General features: G+C 40.9%; 1 protein-coding gene across 1 annotated transcript in view; it reads right to left on the reverse strand.

The window, feature by feature from the left end:
* The window catches only part of LOC117810596 (transcription initiation factor TFIID subunit 4), a 110,568-nt gene that overhangs the window by 40,358 nt on the left and 48,809 nt on the right, over positions 1 to 21,401 (reverse strand). The window contains 2 exon segments of the mRNA XM_034680509.1: positions 10,201 to 10,257; positions 17,972 to 18,097. Coding sequence (XP_034536400.1) covers positions 10,201 to 10,257; positions 17,972 to 18,097 — 183 coding nt within the window.

Raw genomic sequence — 21,401 nt, forward strand, 5'->3', positions numbered from 1 at the left:
ATCAAAAAGTGTATAAATACAATAGTTTTACATGACACTGTGTTTTGTTTATTTCATTTTACATTTTGAATATTTTTTTTATGAAGTGATGTTGATAAAATCAGTCAAATGCCGCCCAGATTTTTATGCTGAATTTGGCTGGTTTGGAAGGCATATAATGCCTATTATAGACTTTAAAAAGGGTCAATTTGACCCTTAACCATTTGGTTAAGGCGTTTAATGGAAACAATGTGAACGTTGAGATATTTTTTTGTAATGACAAAGTCAGGTCCAATTTTTGTATTTATCAGACACCTGCAGAACTAATCTCAATGAAACCAGCTTTCATTTTAAAATTATAAAAATGGCGTGGCTGGGGGGAGTGGTCGGGCCGGCTGGGGGGGGCAGGGGGGATTGGCCCTGCCGCCCCCACCCTCCCCCCACTCCGGCGCGCCGGTTGGCGGGCTCTGGTCCTGGTCCTGCCCGGCTGCCTGGCTGTCTGCTCCTGGTGCTGGGCCCCCTCGGCCCTGGTGGCTCCTTTGGCTCTGTCTTGGGGGGCTGTGGGGGCAGTGTTGTGGAGGTGTTCCTTGGGGGGGCTGCGGGATCTCTCCCCCCTCGCCCCCCTTTCCTCCTGCTGGGTGACCTGGGGGTCGCCCTGGGTGCTCCGGCGGTACCTGTTTGCTTCCGGTCTGGGTCCTTGGCTTGTCCCCTGGCCTGGGTCTCCCGCGGCACGTTAGGTCCTTCGGTCTGACTGCTCTTGCGGCCCGGGTGCTGGGCTGAACCGCTCGGCTGATCTGACCCAAGTGGTATCATCTGCACCAGTGGTGGTCTTGTTACACAAATAGAACACAGCACGGCGGCAACCCTCTGCGACCCAAGCTTCAGTAATGATTGTGGACACTAAGGGTTGCTTAATCATTAGTATCACCGCACAGAGTTTTTTTTTTTGGCATCATGGTGAGATGGTCCCTCTCCATCTAAGTGTCTTAGGTCTCTCTCTCCTTCTCTTTTCCTGTCCCTTTGTATATCCTTATGTAATCTTTATTTTACTATCTTTTATTAATTTTTTTGGTCCACCTAGGTGTGCACGCCCTCTTTTACAGAACATGATATTAGCTGTCAATAAAAGATAGGCCAGAGTTCTAAGAGGGATGGTGATGGTCGCATGCACACAGTCACAAGCACAGAAGAAAAATGTTTTCTTTCTTTTCTTTTGCTGCAAGAATAAATTGCATTAATATTTGACAGTTTGTGACAAACATGACACAAACCAGAAATATATATGCAGACAAGAGGAAAAAAAAGAAAGGAAAAAAAAAAAAAAAAAAAAAAAAAAAAATTATAAAAATGTAAGCTGACTCACAAGACCCTACGTAGCAATGTAGCATCAGCATGTTGGCATTCCCATTGTACTCATAATGGTATATTGACTTATGATGACTTCAAAAACTATTTTTTGGGACTTTATTTTAGAGTAACTGGCTTTATTTACAATGAGAAGAACTCGAAAAAATGTGTGGTAATGGGTTAGTAAACTTAAACTACTGATGCCAAGATAATTTTAAAGCAAATGTTTAACATTAAAGGAAAACATAGCTCAAAGCAAGCCCATTAGTCCTCTCCTGTGTTGATAAGAGTGTCCAAAACTTGAAAAACATCCATTTGAGATACATTTAGAAGAGATAAAAAATGGTGTGATCAATTTGGGATTAATCCCCATAGTCCACAATTAATTGCGATTAAAAAATAATCATTTGACAAGCCTAGAAATGAGTATTGATACTAGAATTTATGTACCGTTTTGCCAAGCTGGTATCCAAAACAGTTCCACTTTTTGCACCAGTTACCAATGTACTACCTATTTCCAAAGAGTGTGTTGACATTGTACGTATGTGTTTTATGTATGTCTCTAATCCATGGATCTCATTCACCTGACACCCACATGGCCAACATTACGTGAACATCTGCGAGCTGCATCTTGAGGCCTTTCTTCATGTGAAGTGCCTGGCAGATAGTTTGCTGCAGGGAGAAGGGCCATTTGTGGTAACCAATCAGGTTTCACTTCTCCATCTGCACTCAGACACTACAAAGAGACGAGTTCAGCCTCGAACTGCTAATGGAGGCAGGTCTTTCTGGTAAAACTGGATAAAAAAACGTAGGACTTTATCAACAGAGCTTAATAATTATATTTGGCAGCTGTTCTCAGGAGAAAACACTGAAGGAAGACTTGAAAATATACATCTTGTGTTGGTACGGGACCGTACTGTGAGCTGCCATATCTAGTTAGTCTCACAGATCTAAAGTTGTACTTTCTGTATCTAATGTTGAATATAAACAACATGCAGAAGAGGTAAATGCAAAGATTAACCATGCTGCATGCTGTTTTTAAGCCATGTTTAAAGGGAATGTATTGACACCTATTGAAATAACCTTGACTGTATTCATCAGAAAAATAACTTGTGCTTGTATTGATACCAGTCTTCTTGAATAACAGATAAGAAATTAGTCGAGATTTAAAATGTTTCCAAAAATAGAGCTTTAAAATTCTGTTTCATCCTCTTACTCAGCTCACATAAATCTCATGCCTTAAATATTCAAGTGAATCTGTTTGTGATTATATTATCTTACCTATGGAGATTCATTCAAAATACATGCATGAGTTAATAGCCGTGGCTCGGAGTGCTTCATTTTCTCTGAAGCTGAGTATGTCAGAAGTGTTTCTAGGGCCAAGGACCAATTATTCAAAGCCCTGAGCTGTCCCTGGAGCTAAGGTCATTATGTGAGTGTCACTATCATGACCCTACGGTTTCCTCTCATCTGCAACTTATTTGCAGGAATTAAACCATACTGAGGGAAACTGTGAGAAATATGTGGATAAACTGAATGTGTCTTACAGACGAGAGGATTTTACATAGGAGTAAGTATTCTTTTTTATAAATAATAACATTTGCACTACACATTTTGCCCAGGAATAGTGTTTCTAATGAAGGAGTCAGAAATCAGTGTTAAGCAGATTCTGATGGTGTTTCAGTTGAGCGTCGGGAGGAGAGTGGTGATCATTAAAAATACTGCTTATCTAAGGGAAAATTTCCTACTTTAAACGTTCTCTCGTTTTGTCTCATTCTATGCTGGCGTGCTTCGTCTAGCAGTCTTCTCTATCCCTGACTTTCTTTTTTTTAACATTTAGATTCGCTGCTCGTCACCTTCTATTGATCACGCCTAATTTGCATCCAGGAAAAGATGAGAACTCAGATATTCACACTCCGAGAGAGGACGATCTCAATGATTTATTCATTTCCAAATCAAAAAAAAGGAGTGAAAGGAAGGTAGATGAGAAGGGGAATCTTCATAGGCAGCAGGCGACTAGCAGGCTCTGAGGCTGGGCTCCTCTTCCCCACACCGCCCCCGGGCACATGGTGTGCAAGTCCTCCTAATTAACAAGGTGAATCATGCTGCCGCTCTCTAATTAGCCAACATGACAATCTAATGGAAACATGCAGGCCGAGCTGGCACACTTAGCATCACCTCACAAAGACCCCCGGTACTGTCCTTCCCTTATGAATTCCACAAAAATGACACCTCGGATTTTAACGTAGAAGAAGAGAAAAGGTGGAGCAGAGTGGTTCAGGGAAGTGTGTTTTTGTGTGAGGTCAGAAGGGAGAAGCTGGCTGGTGAAGGTGAGGGTGTTTTTCTCCTCTCCTATCTTGCTGTGTGAGGTGTTTGTTGCCTAATTGAAACGTGTCCTGCCTCCTGCCTCCCTCTCACTTATATCCCAGGCACAGGAGGCTGGCACCTCGCCACCAGCGTAGCTCAGCATGCCCAATTCCCCTGTCGCTCGAGTCCCAAGGAGTGCTCTGGCGCACAAAGAGAAAAGTGAACCTACAGGCTTGTACAGCGAGGAGACGAGTCGCTATCTTCCTCTGAGGCAAAAAAAAAAAATCTCCTTTTTTTGTTGTTTTCCTTCTCATTACAGCACTTTGTAATATTCGAAAACACACAGGAACACCAAAGGTACTTTTAAAGCCTGCTTCTTTTTTTCTTGTAATATGTCTTGAGGTGAAGAAAAAAAAACTGAAGTTGAGAGTACCGACAACAAAGCAACAAATAAAAATAGGGTTAGTGTACTATTTAGTAGCCTGGACTTCTTTAAGACCAACAAAACAGATCTTTTTTATATGATAATTAGATTGTCTGCATCAAGCCCTTGCTCGATCTTCAAAAGCATAACAATCTTGTTGACATTACATGTAATGAAATGACACCTAAACTTATGGATAACCTCATTTGTCAAAATCAGAAAACTTAAAAAAAAATAAAACACAATTTGTCGGCCTGAGAAGAACACAATACTTTTCTTGTCTGCACAACTAGCAGGCTGACCCTCAATGCTGCTGCTCTATTCATATGAAGGTACTGTCTATCTGCAAGGCTAGAAGACAAGAATATAACAACTATGAACTGGGACGCACAGAACAGCAGGAATTCTCTTTGAAAGTCAGCACAGAGAGGCAGAGAACGTGGAGGAGGGTAGCAGGCTTTTGCCCTCAGGCCTGCCTAATGGGGGAGAGCGCCTCTTTGAGCATAGCAGTTTTGCGGAGGGGCAGAGGATGAGAGCCTCTGAACTCACAGATATAACTGGCCTAATAAAAAACTAAGGGGCTGCTCCGTTGTCCTCTGACACAGAGGAGTCTCTCCTCTCTGGAGAAGTGCGAGGCGCCGGCTGAGAAGCTCTCGGTGTGGGCGGATTCCAGCCTCTCCTTGACCTGGCCACTTGTGGAGGATGCCAGGCCAATCAAGAAACGTGCATGTGTGCATTAAGGCCTTGTGCACACGAAGCTGAGCTAAGGGCTGTAATTTCTACAACATGCAAAACCTTGATGCAAATAAGGCATTATGAAGTTAGCGACGAGGCAAAAAAAATGCTAAATTTGACAGAGGTGGTGCAAATGTCACCTGAATATTAGTCTAATTCCTCCACTCCATTTTAACATATATGTTCGTACGACTAGGAAGGATGTACAAGTGAGGCTTTTAATTGGAGCCATGCAAGGTTCAAAGTTGAGCTTGAGCAGAATTAATTAAGTAGAGGTTCAAGACATTTCAAGCAATGATGGTGCATCACAATGGCAAGAAAATTATCCTTCAATGCCTGAAGAAGAAAATATTTCAGGGAAATTATTCTGACAGAAACCTCTGAGATTCCTATTGAACAAGAGAAGTCTAGCAGGTCCTGTTTAGTAAACTTTTAGCTGGAGGTGGAGATGTAAGGGCATGTGAGAAAAGTAGCAGTTTTCTTGCATTCTACAAACTTATCAATTAGCTATAGAGTGGAGGTGTCTGTGTTTTTGCCTGACATGGTTTTCTTTCGCAGCTGAGCTTTTGGCCAGATTTTGTCCAGCTGTGTTACTACATTTGTCTTCCCCTTCTTCCCTTGTCTCCCTTCTTCTGTCCTTGCTCCCTTTCTCCAGTTCACTCGTTTCCTGTGTCCAGTTGTGCCTGCAGACGCGGCTGGGATGATGAATCTGTGGCTGCAGTGTGTCTGTGTGTCTGACATCGTGATGTATCTCTACTGGCCTTAACTCCCTCTCTATCTCTCTCTCTCTGCCTCCCCTCTTCTTCTCCCCCCTCACAAGTCTCCTTTTCTCTTTGTCTTTGCCCCTCTGTCTTCTGCACTCTCTCCCTCTCTCCCTGTCTCACTCTCTCTCTCTCTTTCTCTCTCTCTCTCCCTCTCTTCTTCTCTCACTCTAAATGACTAGGCATCACCCGGCCTCCATGATGAAACAGACAGAACACACAGACCCACCACCAACAACAATAACAAACAGGAACTGAGCTCCACGATTTGCCCATTGATTTTCACTGGGGGCATTTTTGAAATAGCCCATCTGACCTTTCGGCCAAATGGTAGAGAATGGAGGAAACAGAGGCGCTAGACCACTCTGCCTCTCTGTCGAACAAAAAATCTCTGACAGTGTATACCTGAACAGCATACTCTGCAGGTGATGGGGTTTAGAGTTTGCTGTAAATAAATACAGATAAACTTTTTAATAAACTTGTGAGCACTGTATGTTGTGTTCAGGTAACACTTCAGCATCTGCATGGAGCCAACTTAAAGCTCATTGGCTGTCCACAATAGAAAGTTTTAAATGAGCTGAATGAATGGTTTGGAAATCTGCCTCTGATCATCTGATATTGTCTGATTTTCAAACCTGAACATCTCAGTGTGATGGTTGCACAAAAGGAAAAAGAACAAGAGATGACAAACCAATTAGGATAAACCTAGGACTTGAGACTATTAAAGCAAAGATCCACCAAACAACACATGTTAGATTGTGAGGGCACAGCTGGGTGAGTCGTGGCTCAGAGGTAAAACAGATCATGTAATAGCTGCAGATCAGTGGTTGGATCTCTGGTACCTGCAGTCCATTAAGTTGAAGAGTCCTTGAGCAAGACAATGATCTGTAAGTTGCCCCTAAAGGCCCAGATTTTAGTCTCTGTGTGAAAGTATTAAAGTGATGATGAGCTGAATGAAATTGGATTTTTGCTTTTTCCTTTTCTGAAATTCTGATGTAATTATGTTGAATCACTGAATGCAGAACAATGAGTGTATGAATGTTGGTGTGTAAGGGTTAACTTCTGCGAGTTTAAAGCGCTTGATGACCCACCTTTTTTATTAGGCAGAAGAACAAGGATTTCACCAGCTGATGGAGTATTTGAATTGACAAACAGACTGTCCTGTGATTGGTTTCTGTTTTTGCCTTTTTGAACCATGTTACCATCCCTAGGGTTACCGTAGGCTATCATAAAGCTGTTGTTAAAGTCATATTTTTTGGGCTTTTACACCTTTATTGATAGAGGAGAGGACAGTGGATAGTGTAGGAAACCGGGAGAGAGTGGGGGAATGACATGTGGGACAGGGGCCGCAGGCTGGAATCGAACCCGGGCCGCCCGCTATATGGGCGTGCAACTTAACCATTAGGTCAAGTCCGTGCCCATACAGCTGTTGTTGTTGCTATAATCTGGCTGGCAGTGCACCTGTGTGTTCATGTGATGAAGTTTAAGCTGTGGCTAGTCCATAGACTGTATAAAATATGGACGTAGTATCCGTGATGTCACCCATCTGTTCCTGAGCGCTGTTTTGAAGCCAATCAACGGTGGCAGCCATATTGGAAATGCAGAACTCAACCAGGCAAAGTGTGACGTAGAGAGGCGGAGTTTGAGCCTCCTAGCCAACAGCTATGTGTTCCTGTCCGGGAGTCAAGTCAGTCATGTCCTTATTTGGGCAGAAACTCGTAATCTTAATATCTTCTGAACCGTCGCGATGTACAAAAATTCACCCCCAGTACAGTTTCCGGTGTCCGGTGTTTCTGCAGCCAGCCTAAAGCATGGGTTTCGTAGTTTGAGACCGGGGGTTGCCACTTGGGCTAGACACATTGATGTCCAATGTATTCTTTTCTTATTAGGTATGTATAGATAGGCAAACCCTGAATGCTCAGCTACACTGAGTAACTCGTGTTGCATTCAGCTAAAAAGGGTGTGCAGTGACAGCTGACGTACATGATCAGAGTGAGATGATCGGCTCAAATGTTGACCTCTTATCAATTAAAAAATGTCCAGATCGGCTCAGATCCAATAGCTGAGGTTGGGATCGTGACATCACCACTCTACACACATTCAGTCTGTTTTACCAAGTTTTACCACAGACGTATGAACTCCTGGCATTAATCAAGTAATCAGGTTTTGTTTGACAACTCAAAGGCTTGAAGAAGCCCTGAACATGAAAGCAAAATATAATAAATTGTTTCATGCACAGGAGTGCTCAGTTTTTAATGGAAAATAATAAATGACAACTGAAGAGTCAGAGCTCTTCTTTGTTTTTTTGCATGTTAACAATAGTGAACACAGAGAATGTAAATATAGATGTGCATCTTTGCTCTCTAAATCTTAGCCCTTCTTACCCTCAGATGTGCATAAACTACACATTTTAAAATACAAGAGGTACAAGAATATAAATATATTGAATCTGTAACTCAGTATTTGTCATCAGGAGCAGGGTATTATGAAATCAAATTGACTTGAGAATCAAGCCGAACTTGACTACTGATACTGTTTATGTGCTGTTCGTAAGTTTAAACTTGGTCATTAGACTCAGCTCTGCAATACACTGCACCTGCCTTTTTTAAAGCAAATTGTCTGCCAGCTCAATTTATATGCCAACACTTGGTTCAAGTACATAACAAGCTGCTATTCCATCCCTCCAAAAATGATTATGGTTAGGTGGTTGTGGTTGTTTCCTGTGTGTGTTATCAGGGGGAAGAGTTTTAAAAGAGGCTGGCTCCTCTGCTCGTCGCCTGGAAAAGGATGTTGGGCTCATTATCCTGATGAAATTTGCACAGATGTGTGAGCTGCTGACAGACTTTGCAATGACACAAACAGCCAGCTCAGGTGATGAAAACCAGAGAGGCACGGGGCTGAGAAACATCGGCCATTTAGCGAAAAAAGAAAGAGATGAGGGAGGGTGGAAGAGGGGTGCTGAGAGTGTGTGTGTATGTGTGTGGGTAGGTGAAGGGGGGCAGTTGGGAGTCTTCTAAGTCTCTATCTAGCAGGAGAAAGCATTACATAAAGTAACAATTTCCAAAGCACCTTCTTAAAATTCAAGTTGAAAATGAATATGTGCATACGTGCATGCGGCGCCTCCTCACGAGGCACTAATCTGGCCGTATCCAGATGACGAGCGGACTGCCACTTAACAGGGAGGAGATCCACTTTGATCACATGCCCCCTGGGGCAAACCTATCGCGCTGCCTATTACGCTGCTTCATTTGCATATGTGGGGCTTATGGGTAGGCTGAGATCTAGTGTGAATGTTCTAAACTGCAGCAGGGCTCAGTGTTGCTAGAAAGAAAATGTCCAGGAGAGAAGCAGAGAGAAGACAGAGCGCTGCCAGTAGCCAGAGGACAGAGAAGTCCACTTGTCACTTGAAGGTCAGAAGTTCAACAGCACACACTGGCTGAGAAAATCCAAAAAAATTAAATACTTTGGCCAAACAACAATACTGACTTGTCCTTGAGCATGTATCCCTACATGTAAATGGCTAAGAGAGCAGCATTTAAAGACGTTGGTTGTACTAGGAAGCTGTTTATGGAAATTTGTAAAACTGTTTAAGTAAAAATTAGAGCGTGAGCGAGAGAATTGCAAACATGCTCAGTAAACTTTACCCGCATGAAAAGAGAGATTTTTTAAAAGAGTAAGACTCTTAGAATAAACCCCATCTGCTCCTTAAGTTCTACTTCAACAACAAAACAACAACAACAGGTGAATGGAGCTCGTTTCATCCTCCTGCCTACTCAGACTACTCTATGAAAGCTCCACACAGTCCTCTTGATCCTTGTTAGCGAGCCAAAGACAGAACGCACCCAGTAAGTTATTCTGGAGTAAACAAAACAGAAACACAAATGCAAACTTCCTCTGTGACAGAACAATTTTGTTTGCGTAAACAACATTAACCAACCGCTAAAAGAAGAGTGGTCTACTTTCCGTGGTCCACTGGGAATTTTTCCATATACAAGACCTGCACTTAAAATGAGAGGGAGATGCTGCCAACTGAAGAGAATACTACATCAGTAAAACATTTCCCTGTTTGTAACACTATGTGTTAAGCACTTGCTAATCATTTGAAGAAGGAAATAGCTCCTTTGTAGCCGTTAAAGTTAATGTGGAGCATGAATTGCTGCATCCAAAACCTTCATGCACTCACTGAACTATAGTTTCAATTCCACAATTTTTGAAAAGAGGAATGCAGAAAGTAGTGATCACCTCTCTTGTTAGGCCAGTGAAAGATACCATGTTTTTGTATTTTGCAACAAAAAACATTAACAAATGGGATTTCAATTTAAAATTAAAAGCAGAAAATATAAATGCCATTACTTTTGGGAATAATTTAATGTTTTTGTCTCTTTTAATAGCCAATCTAATAAAAAGGAGCTCATAAAATGTAAATCCAAATGGGTTGAAGAAAAAGAGGAGGGTCGGAGAAGAAAGAGGGTGTCTTTGGTGCTTCAAAAAATCATAACTCACACTTGGGCACCAATTGGCGCCCAATAATTCCTCAAACTTTTTTAAGTCCGACTTTAAATGGCATTACATATGTAGTGGGGCATGAAAAATTAATACGCTGGAGACGGGAAAATGTCAAGGGTAATGATCTCCGCAGCAGCTTACCTCCTTAGCTTTCTGTTTCAGTCGAGCTTGCTCTGGGTCTTCTTGCCTGGAGCGACTCTGTGGAGTAAAGGGGGGGAAAAACACAGGTTAACAGCTGGTTTAAGGAGCCCCCATTGCCCCCCTCCCCGTCCCAACTCATCTGTTGCTGCAGCAGCAAAAATAGTGCAAAATTGGAACAGGATACAGAGGTGTCAAGGACATCGTATTTGAATTCAGAGAAGTGCAATGGAGCGCCCCCCGGGGGGCGGTGGCCTTTAAACCCGCTCCAAATCCAGCCCTAAATAAGCCGCTGGAGGGGGATTCTAATCAAAAGAGGTTATTAAAAATTCTGCACGAGCCAGCACACACACAGTCACACACAGGGCAAGGGATATGGTTAGTATCAGTGACAGTGATTGTGAGTGTGTGTCACTGTGATCCAGTGTGGCTATCCATTGTGTGTGCGTGTGCGTGTGCGTGTGCTTGTGCGTGTGCGTGCGTGCGTGCGTGCGTGTGTGTGTTTGGTGTGTGTGTGTGTGTGTGTGTCCCTGCGTAGCACTGCTATTTTAATCAGCAGCAAAGATCTGGGTGAATGTGCTTGTCCCTGGGAATCCTTCACCACACAGCCAAATGCACAGCACACGGCTGACCACTGCAGGCAATACAGGCATAATATGGAGCTGTACACATACTGAGTGCTGTTATTTCATATGGAAACAGTATGTAGACTTTTTACTGGATTAATCCTAATGAGGTCAGGGCCATAAAAAGGCCCTTCAAGATTTTTTATTAATATCCCACATGTCTTTTGGCAAACAATCATCAGTCCTATGAGCAGAAAATGTTTGAGTATTTTTCACAGACGTGTTTTTGTGAAGTACGTCATTCTGAACTGAGAACCCATCTGCTCTCAACTGATGATGATGAAGCATCTGGGGGTGTTGGAAAACTTTCAGAGCTTCCGATGTCATTAAAGCTGGGGTTGGTCAGATTTAGATACACTTTTTGTTATACTGGTTAAAATGATCTTTATGTCCCGATGGCAATCAATACATAATGTGTTCTTAAAAAAGAGCGGAAAAAAAGCCAGAGTAAACCTGGGAAAACACCAACCAATCCCTGCCATCAGGATCCAATTTATGAAACCAACCAAATCCCGTCCTGTTGTTCTGCCCGCCTCCTGTGCGTACATTTCTCCGGCGTGCACTCCCTGTCCCCTGCCTCTGCTTCCCCTGACTTTATTTACTGCCCCTCTCGCTCGACCTCGGGTTTGTCCCCTCTGACCCGATGAGGTGCTTTGCGCTCACTACAGGGACTCTGACAAGCAAAAGAATTAATGACATTTAGTAAGTCCTACAGAAATGTATATTGTAGCACCCGTCAGGGCGCTGTAGGGATGACGGGCCGATTCGTGAACACGTTGAGCTTAATAACCGGTCACTGTCGGCCGTGACCACGTCAACCAACAAAGCAACAATCAATGTTTGAATGAATGAAAAACTTATCCTGCCTGTCTCTCCTCTCTCCTGGTCACTGTGAGTTGTGAGTACTAACAATAGCCATGTTTGTTTGTGTTTTTAACTTTCACAAGGACCAGTTTTGAATTAGTCACCATCATATGGTCGTGAATCAGCGGCGCTCGTGCATGTGAGCAGGGGCGTCGTTTTGGAGGAGCGCTGAGGAGAGGGGGGGAGGGGTTAGACGGAGTTCTGAGGACATGCTACACTCAAATTCATGCTAGTTTTCCGTGACTACCAACCCTAGCTTTAATGGTTGACGACAAAAGACTGGCGGGCCACAGGTTCCATGAGTTGTCTTAATTTACAAACCAACAAGCAACTCCAGGAGTGAGATTTGAGTTTGTGTCAATAAGATCCTCTTACATGTCGGTGTCTGACTGAGGATCGTTGTTATCGTACATTATTACTGCTAAATAGTTGTTATGTGACTTCTGGTATGTCCAAGACTTGCATTACAGATTATCTACACTGACTGTTTTCCTATGTACAGCCAAATACCAATACCAAAAAATCTTAATCCCAAAATCCTGTCATGCTCCTACAGATTCTGCAGATTCTGCATTACAATGCAGAACTTGAAAATAGAAGTTTAGGTCTTATTCAAGAAATGACAATACAATTTGCCTTATGCGACATAGAATATGAACAACTGTTTTGCTTGTATGCTTCATTTGTCTTTTCGATCCCAGTCAGAGTGAGAGGGAGCCTCAGTCCTCTACCTCCCTTCCTTTCCTCATCTCCTCTGCCTCATGGTTGAAGATCTGCTCCTTCTAGCCTTCCCACTAATTGGCTTTAAATATATCAGGCGGTTCACGTACTGGTCGGTATCTCAACTAAGACTAATGTGTTTGCCCTCCAGTCGGCCAGTGCATCCCTCCAGACTTGAGTCATGTCTTAAATGGACAGAGTAGATGAGGAGGGGAGGGCTTGTTGTGAGAGGAGGAGGAGAGAAGAGATGGGGATGCAGGGGATTATTTTAGTGGGTGTTTTCTTGTTCAAGAGGTCAAATTAGCGGGCGCTCGAGCAGGAGAGAAGCAGGCAGGCAGTGAGGGAGGCGGGTGGCGGCAGAAGAGAGGGAGGGTTGGTACAGATGGACTGTTTACAAAGGGCAGCGGTGCCACTGGCATGCTTTACATCTCCTCTGTCAGCTGCCCTGGTTTTCTCACTTACAGGGAGAACGGAGGGGAAAGAGTAAAAGAGGACCTGGAAGCAGTCGCTGACCAGCCTTCTTGTTAGATTTTGGCAAAGTGAAGTGTAAATACTTCAATTACTAAAATAAAAATCCATACTCTGGATTGTGTTTCACATGTATGAGCAATCCATGAGATATTGTCTGACAGTGTGTTCTATTTTTTTTGCCTCAGCTTGTTTCAAATCCTGGAGCTCCTGAGGGCTTCTCTTGTGTTATTTAGCTGAGGGTTGCATGTAGAGGGAGTGATGCCAACTTGATGCTAAATCCTAAGTCCAGAGCGTAAAACTTTACTACCAAAACCCCTCTCCAAAATCCCTAATATGTTATTTTACCTTTCTTTCTGTTTTGATTTATACATTGCTGAAAGTGAAAACACTTTAAAATAGAATAAAAAATCAATTTCAGGATTAACTTGACTCAACTCCTGTTGAGATAAGCTGCTTCAGTATGTCCTGGCTGTATAAATCCTCCGGGTTTCTCCCAGTTTAATAGTAAAATGTTTTTATAAAATGGAAAATGCAAATCAAAGAGGACAAATGCCAAAACATGACATTTAGGATTTGGACAGCTATCTATGGGACCGTGAAAAACACAAAGTCAGATCTTTGACAGCATAAAAGTAGAGAGACAAAAATGGGCCGATGCCAGATCTAATGTGAAATAATCTGTAACTCTTTTTAGTGAAGAGTCTTCCAGAGGGTTTATTTAGAATCAATTTTTCTTGTTTCATTTTAAATCAGACATTTACTTCAACGACATGCTTATGTTCGATCATCAATATAGAAAAAGACATAACAAGCATGGTTAAACATGAGGAACGTTCTTGTCACTGAATAAAAAGTATGTTCTCCGACAGTGTGGTGGTGAAATATATCATACTAGCATGAGGCAAAGATTTGCTTTCCAAACTTTTCTTGAACTGAAACGCCATGGCAACAAGAGTAAAAAGCCACAGACATGGCTCTGAGGTGAAGTCCAACTATCCTCCACAATACTAATGAAATCCACGTCACCCTGAGGTGAGCCCTTCCAACAAGAACTCAGCTAAATTTGCAAAAAGTTCCTTACTAATCCTGTTAATGAGGAGAAGTGTTCAGAGTAGTAAAAACAAGATAACACTGTTAAACCGTGTAGAACTACGTGCACTGACAGAGGATATAAAAGTGTCCCTATACATTTTTTTAACAACACACTTTACAGTATCGCTTTCTCGCTGAGGTAATGTCTTTTTTCACGACCAGGAGCAATGCTGTCTCTTCTAAAAGAAAAAAAAACAGACAGGTCAGGAGGTTTGGTAGCCAGTGTTCATCAGCAAGAGGATTTCTAATATCCTGCATGGCAGGACCAGAGCGTAATAATGCAATTAAGACGGTGAGGTGTGCTGCAATGAGAATCTTTACTGAGGGACATTGGCTCCATTCAAAATTAATTAAATTAACCTAGCTTTCTGCTAATGTTGCACCGCGAGGCATTTTCATTTGCAAAAAGATTCTCTTTTTTGGGGGGGTGAGCAGTGATCTCTATAAATTTAAAACTCTCTTTTTTTTTACTGATAAACAAATGTCTCTCACCGCAAAGGTCTGAGAGCAGAACAGTGGACAGGTGACAACGCAGGTAACCCTGTCGCACAAAGGTTGGTTGAAGACTTTCTTGCCAATTAATTGCAGGTATTCCTGTTTTTCAAGTATTCCTTTGTCATGGCCTTTAAACAACAGTTATCAATCTATCTACTGGATGAAAGTTTTTAACGTCACAAAACAAAAATCTTAGAACAAAAGGACATTTATATTTTATATCTATATTTTATATCTATATTCTTCTTACATGTGCAATACGTTTTTTCTACTCATCTTCTCACTTCTGTTCTGTACATTGTTTTTTACCTATGCTACAAGTCTGCACATTTTTCACCGGACACTGGTTTTGTAAATATTTGTAAATTTACTTATTTGGTTGTGTATATAAGATATGCTTATTTTTACTTCTTTATTTTGAATTGCTAATAACTTTTTAATAATTGCTATTTTATATGCTATTGTTTACTTTATACTGTTTTGTACTGTCTACTTTGCTGCTGTAACACTTAAATTTCCCTGTTGTGGGATGAATAAACGATTATCTTATCTTATCTTATCTTATCGTATCTTATCTTATCTTATCTTATATAAAAATGTTTGAAGACATACCGACTACAGCCTCTGTTGTAAAGGATATCAGTCGCTTATACTGACAACTAACAGCATAAATAACAACGGACAGCTGCAAACGTGTGCTTGTGAGACCTCAACTAGTTCTAAGGTTTACTGATTATTATTGGATGTAAAGCCAGCTCTATTCAAGATAGTTTAAATTACTCTCTAACTTTAATGAAGGCAGCAGCAGCTGGAAACTGAAAAAAATGATGACCGTTATGCACAGATTGATGAATGAACCTTTATCAATAATCAAGGCTCAGTGAAAAAACACTGCCTGTAGTTATGTTTGAAAATACTTGTAAAGCAGTCAAGATAGTCTGAAGATCTTTTAATTCATGAATAGTTCATGCTAATGAACACTGCTACCTTTGATAAAATTGATCACACTATCCTTTCACATCTCCTCAAGGCTTAGGACAGAGTTGAGTTGTGGAGTCCCAAAAGGCTTTGTTCTTAACCCCTCCCATTTCAATCTACATGCTGCGTCTTCATCATATGATTCAGCTCCTTATGTCAAGATAAGGATGTCTATAAACACGCTGCCGAGTCATCATGGGTTATACATATTTGTGCTGGTGATTGCTTCCTCTTATCCCAGGTATATAATAAACAGGCTGCTAGGAATCTAGAGTTTGATGAACATCTTTCTAGCACATCAGGTTGGTCCCAAATGTGTCTGTTTGTTTTTGGCTTGATAATTGCAATGAACTCTTCTAATGTATCAAGGCTCATTACAGAAAACCCACTGCACTGGCTCCCTGTTATGTTTCAAACTGACCCTCAAATTTTAATCCATTTTCACAAATGTCACAAACTTTAAAGACTTAAAACTGACTTGATCCTAAATACATCTCTGTCATGATCTGCATGAGGTCATCTTTGGTGAGGAATTGTTAAGGCTTGAGCCTCCACACCCCAACACTAACTCCCTGCTTACAACTATCACACCAAATCTGTAGCCTCTTTGAAATCTTTCTCTGGGAACTGTCCGTCATATGTTTTTATGTATACTGTTTGTTATTTATTTAATTGTACCCTCTTTGTTTGCTTTATTTGCTCTGTGCTCATGCCCTTTGGGGCTTTTCTCTTTTTATCTGCTCTGTCTGGTTTCATTTTATTTTTTTGAGGCACTTTTTAACTTGGTTAAGAAAAGTGCTTTAAATAAAGTTTATGATATTTAGCCACAAAGACAAACAGAGCTTTTCTCAGGTTGGACAAACTTGTGCAATCGATGAATTTATTGGCAGCTTTTCAAATTGTCTCTTGTATTTAGTGTCAGTTTTTCACCTTTCTAAACAATGTAATAAGTGGCTGCAATTTTAAGTGCAGGAAGCCTGCGCGTGTGTTCAATATTTACTGTGTTTAATATTGCAAAACTAATGAAGTGTTTAAAAATGCATCAAAGCTAATGAGAGCTAATGCCACAAATCAAATCAAGTCCAGATAAAAAAACAAACTATATAACACCAAACTCATTCTGTAAGAATTTCCTGAGATGCACCCAAACAGACTCCACCCTATGTACTTACTCTTTTTTTTGCTTCTCCCTCGCTCAATCTCTATTTTTCCTCTTCTTCTTTTAAATTGAGTTATTATTATTCACTTTTTTTTTATTATTATACTATATTGCCATATTACTACTCTTATTGATGGCTAATGTTATTTATCTGTTTTTTAGGGGTGGTTCTTTTTTTACCCCTCTCATCTGTCTTCTCTCTCTTCACATGTGTATAAATATGTCCTTCCATGTTTTCTAATGTTTGTACTTGTTAGTATGTCTGTATCGACTACATGAACTGTATATACACTAATTGGCAAATAAAAAAGTTTTTTTTAAAAATGTATCAAATAATTAATCTGAGCTACATTTCAAAGTTATTATCTCTCTCTGCTGTTCTTCCTGTTTCACACATTACCTGTTTTTGCAATATGTCACTCCCAAACCCCAAATAAATCCAAAAAGTTTTTAACAGCATTAAGTGTGCATCAGTTTTTCCGAAGGTAGGTGTCAGGTAGCTCATGCTTCATCTAACTGAGTCAAATAATGTAAAGACATCATTCAATGATGAAAATGTACACACGCTGAGTGGAAAGCATTGCTTGTTCATACACAACTATTGTTCTTATTCGCTGTGACAAATACAGATTTTTTAAATGTGTCTGTTAAAAAATGCTCATAATACAACACTGATGAAATTGTCATTCATTGTTAAGTCCTAAGTCTTTGGTTTTAAATGATTATTGTTATTTACTTGGACCATCTCTGAACCAAGCAGCATGTAAAAAGTTATCAATTTAAACCACTTAATCAAACAACCAGTTTACTGAGGCAGTCGAGTTCAAAGAAATATCTCTTACATGTTGTGGTAATTGTGATGCTCTTTGTGCAAAATGTAATGTCTCTGGTACTTGGCACCAGATGTTGAGAACAGCATAAAGACGAATGAAAAGAACGCTCCAAAGATGGACTCTCTGACAGGCTTTACTCTTTTTCAGGACTGATGCTCTGTTTCACCTGAGCTGTCAAGGCTTGTGATAGAGAGATGTTTTGCACGTTGTACACGGTGCAAGGGTGTTTGAGTGTTTGTGTGTGTCAGCTCTATGGTGTATGACGGTTGCGTAGTGCACGAGGTCCCCCCTACTCGCTTTGTCCAAGAAGGAAGAGCCAGGACAGAGGAGCCCTGGGGCCAGGAGCCTAGGAGGACACAGGGAGGTCACTTCATCCTCTGGTGTCACACTCTAATTCATCTGTCAGGGTCCGCGCAAGAGTAACACGCACGTACATACACACAGCAGTACACAAAAAAAACACACTGTTGCATGGCCACATCACAACTCTGTGTTTCACACAAACACGCACATAAGTTGAGGAGGCAATAACTTACTTTAGCGGCTTTCAATAGGATCTCTCTCTCCTGCTCGTCCTTCCTCTGCTTCTCCATTCTCTCTAGCTGTTCGAAGAAGCGAAGCTGAGATCGAACGTCTGCATTCTGCTCATAGCACTCATCATCCTGACAAGGAGATAGAGAGACAATCAGTTTGACGGCAACAGTTGAGAAAAAAAGATAAGTACCATTTACTTCTTCAGTCTTGGGCAAAAATGTTCAGAACTTAAGGGCTCCCCCTCAGTCCATCTATACATGCTAAGTCACACACACATGCACGTACAAAAGCTTTTATTGGTGTACAAACTGCAAGAATGTTCAATGCCAGATAATTAAAAAATTGTGAGAAAAATGTGGAAAGATGAGTCATGAACTCCATTTGTATTATTGTCAAAACATAATTATTGTCAAAGATTGTCTATAATAACCGATCAATCTTATAAATCATGCTGATCAGTGGATTAATAATCAGTTTGATTAAGACTGGTGTGTTAATGTAAGACCTACAGCTTGTGGCTATTTCAATGATTGATTTATCTTTCAGTTTCAGATGGATTGCTATTTTCACTCCAGTATAACAATTAACCTGCAAATGAAAAAAAAAAAAAGACATTGCAACCACCATCACTGTGAGACATTTCGCATTAAATATGGCCCCCCTATAGTGCGCTTGTTTAGGTTTGTTGATAGAACAGACACCCCATGTGAAGAGGCAAGGTCCTTGTTGAATCGGTTCTGGATAAGACTCAGAACTTCATGTGTTTAATGCATGTCAATCCTCTCTCTCTTCAGCTGTGCAGCAAATGAAGGCAAAGACCAAAGACCTAAAAGGAAAAAAAACGACCCCCTTCCTTTCAAAGAGAAGAATGTGACAGTCAAATTTTCAAATTGGTAGCACAGAATCCTCTCAAAGTTGACTTGTAGATTAATTGACTACTTGTGTCTGAGATGTGAAAGTAATTGTGTTGCTTTGCATTTTGTGAATTCATAGGGACACGTTCATGAGAAAAAGGCTACTGAGTTAGGAAAACACTGTTTGAGAGAAGAGAAAGCCAAACAGGTTGAGACAAAATTACAAAATTGAAAAAATATACTGAAGATAATCATGAAGAGCAAAAAAGAAAAAGAAATTCAAACAGAGATTCTAGGTTTGTGTGATCCTGACTAAAAATTATTTAAAATATTCATGGGTCCGCCCTCATCATGAATTGATAAGTTGACAGTCATTGAGACTTTGTTACAATTGAATGCACTAGTCAGATATTAAATCAAATGAACACTTGTTTTGACCATGTTTTGATACATTTATTGCATATGTGGTTGGAAATACCCACACATAAAAAGCATTACAAAAAAAACTACAGTATACTGTCGATGGATTACCATCCAATTTAAAAAATCAGGATTCCAATGTATTGGTTACATAGAGCGTCCATTTTCAGACAAACTTCTCTCCTTGCACATGGTGCATCACTCCTCCAATGAGAAATGGATGACAAAGTTGAAAAACAACTTTTGTAGGTCATCAAAAGTTAATAGGATAATTGCTTATATTACATGTTTGTCTATTTGTATGAGAGTGTGTGATTGTGTGTCTCTTGTGTAGCCCTGCGCTCCTTGATTTCTTCATCACTCTCTTTTTCTTATGTGTGTGTGCCTGTGTGGATGTGTGTCTGTGTGTGCCTGTTTCCATGAGTGGATGAGAGACGCTGGGTGGCACAGAGCACAAAGACACATCAGAGAAGGCTCATCGCCAGCCTCCCTCCGCCCCCTCCCCTCGGTCTCTCTCATCCAGCCTTCCTCTTCTTTGTTGCAGCGCTGAGCCTGCACTCTTGCCGTAGCTCCTGCTGCCGTTGCCTAGGCCCGGTTTGCTCTTTAAGGCCGCTTTGTCTTTTGGTCTTTTCTTTCTTTTTTCTTCTTTTTTTCGCTGATGTCAACAGAGTGGCTTCACAGAGCTTCATGCCTCTCTAACACACACCTCATTTACAAAACCACAAAAAAGGAAGAGCACGAACGAACCGGAGAAGAAGCGCAAAACAAGATGGGGACAGCAGTAGCGATGCTCTTCCTCCCTCCTCCCTATCCTCTCTTCTTGGTTTTAGGAAAAACACATTTTCAAAGTTTCCTCCACTTCTCCCAACAATGCCACGTTTTTGGAGATGGGTTTGTGCTTTAATGTGCACCAATTAAATGTGGTTTTGTGGTTACGTTTAAGGGCTACGAGAGGTAGACTCACCAACAACGGAGAAAGAATGCAGGTACGCAAACATTAGAAGTTCTTTTGTACCTCAAGTTTTGGCTGACTGAAGGGAGTCAGAGCTCTTCTGTTTATAAACTTAAGGGCTTAAGGGCAAAAGTATTCCTCATATTAACTTTTAAGGTTTAATGTTGCTGGTAAACTTTCATTTTTTTTATTGGATATAGTGTGACAGAGATAGAAGTGCATTTGTGAGTATGCCACTGTGTTTATGTGTGGAATGTACAAAAATGACCATGTTCAAGTTTGTTGGTCTAAGTATTTGTGTGTGCCAAAGTCCTGATGTAATTTCTTAAAGTAAAGTTTTAATTCTACAGAGTGCGCAATTTCACAGAGGTTTGCTCATTTGTGAGAACAGCTACATCGATGGAAACGTTCAGATAACAGGACAGTTGATATAACGTGGTTTGTTCTGTCCTAGAGATCAGACCTCATTTGTCATTTTCCTCTCTTGTTAATCCAAACAGAATGGCAGCTTCAGTGTGTTGTGGCATTTTGATTGTTGACTGAATATTAGGGAATTAGGACTTGATCAATCCTGTCACTGCTCAATGCTTTGTATATCTAATGATGCTCTACATGATATTTTGTTATTAGGTTTTTGTACCACTTGTTTGTCTATCTCCCTGCAGGACTTTGGAAGAAACTTGACCAGAACTTTGTGAAGTTGTTGGAGGGGTGCAATGTGGGCAAAGGAAAAACACATTTTTGGAGCAGCTCTGTATCTCAAAAACAATAATAGCCGATCAGACTGACAAATAAGCAACAGTATTTGACACATTTGTATGTTATTCTTTTGGAAATATTACACAAACGGAAATGAATCCATACATACATAGTGACTGTATTTGCATATTTGCAAATCATAAATGACTGGACTGTTGGCTTGGCAACCCTTTACATGTTTTGGGTTTGTTGTTCTTATATTTGTTCGTATTATGTTTGTTTAAAATGACTTACACACATCACAATTTTTCATCTTAACAGAAATAGTTTTCTCCTCTGATTCAACCATTTACTTAACTGATGGTGATAGCACTGCAAAGAGAGCCCCTTTAATGCCCTTCAGGAGCATCTCAGAGTCAAGTTTCAAAGACACTTCAGCACTCCAGGTTCTTGAAAATGTGGCTGTTGGTGGGAATACATCATTTCTTGATTCAACACATTCCCTGA

Source organism: Notolabrus celidotus, chromosome 3 (assembly GCF_009762535.1).
Source record: "Notolabrus celidotus isolate fNotCel1 chromosome 3, fNotCel1.pri, whole genome shotgun sequence".
Lineage (NCBI taxonomy): Eukaryota > Metazoa > Chordata > Actinopteri > Labriformes > Labridae > Notolabrus > Notolabrus celidotus.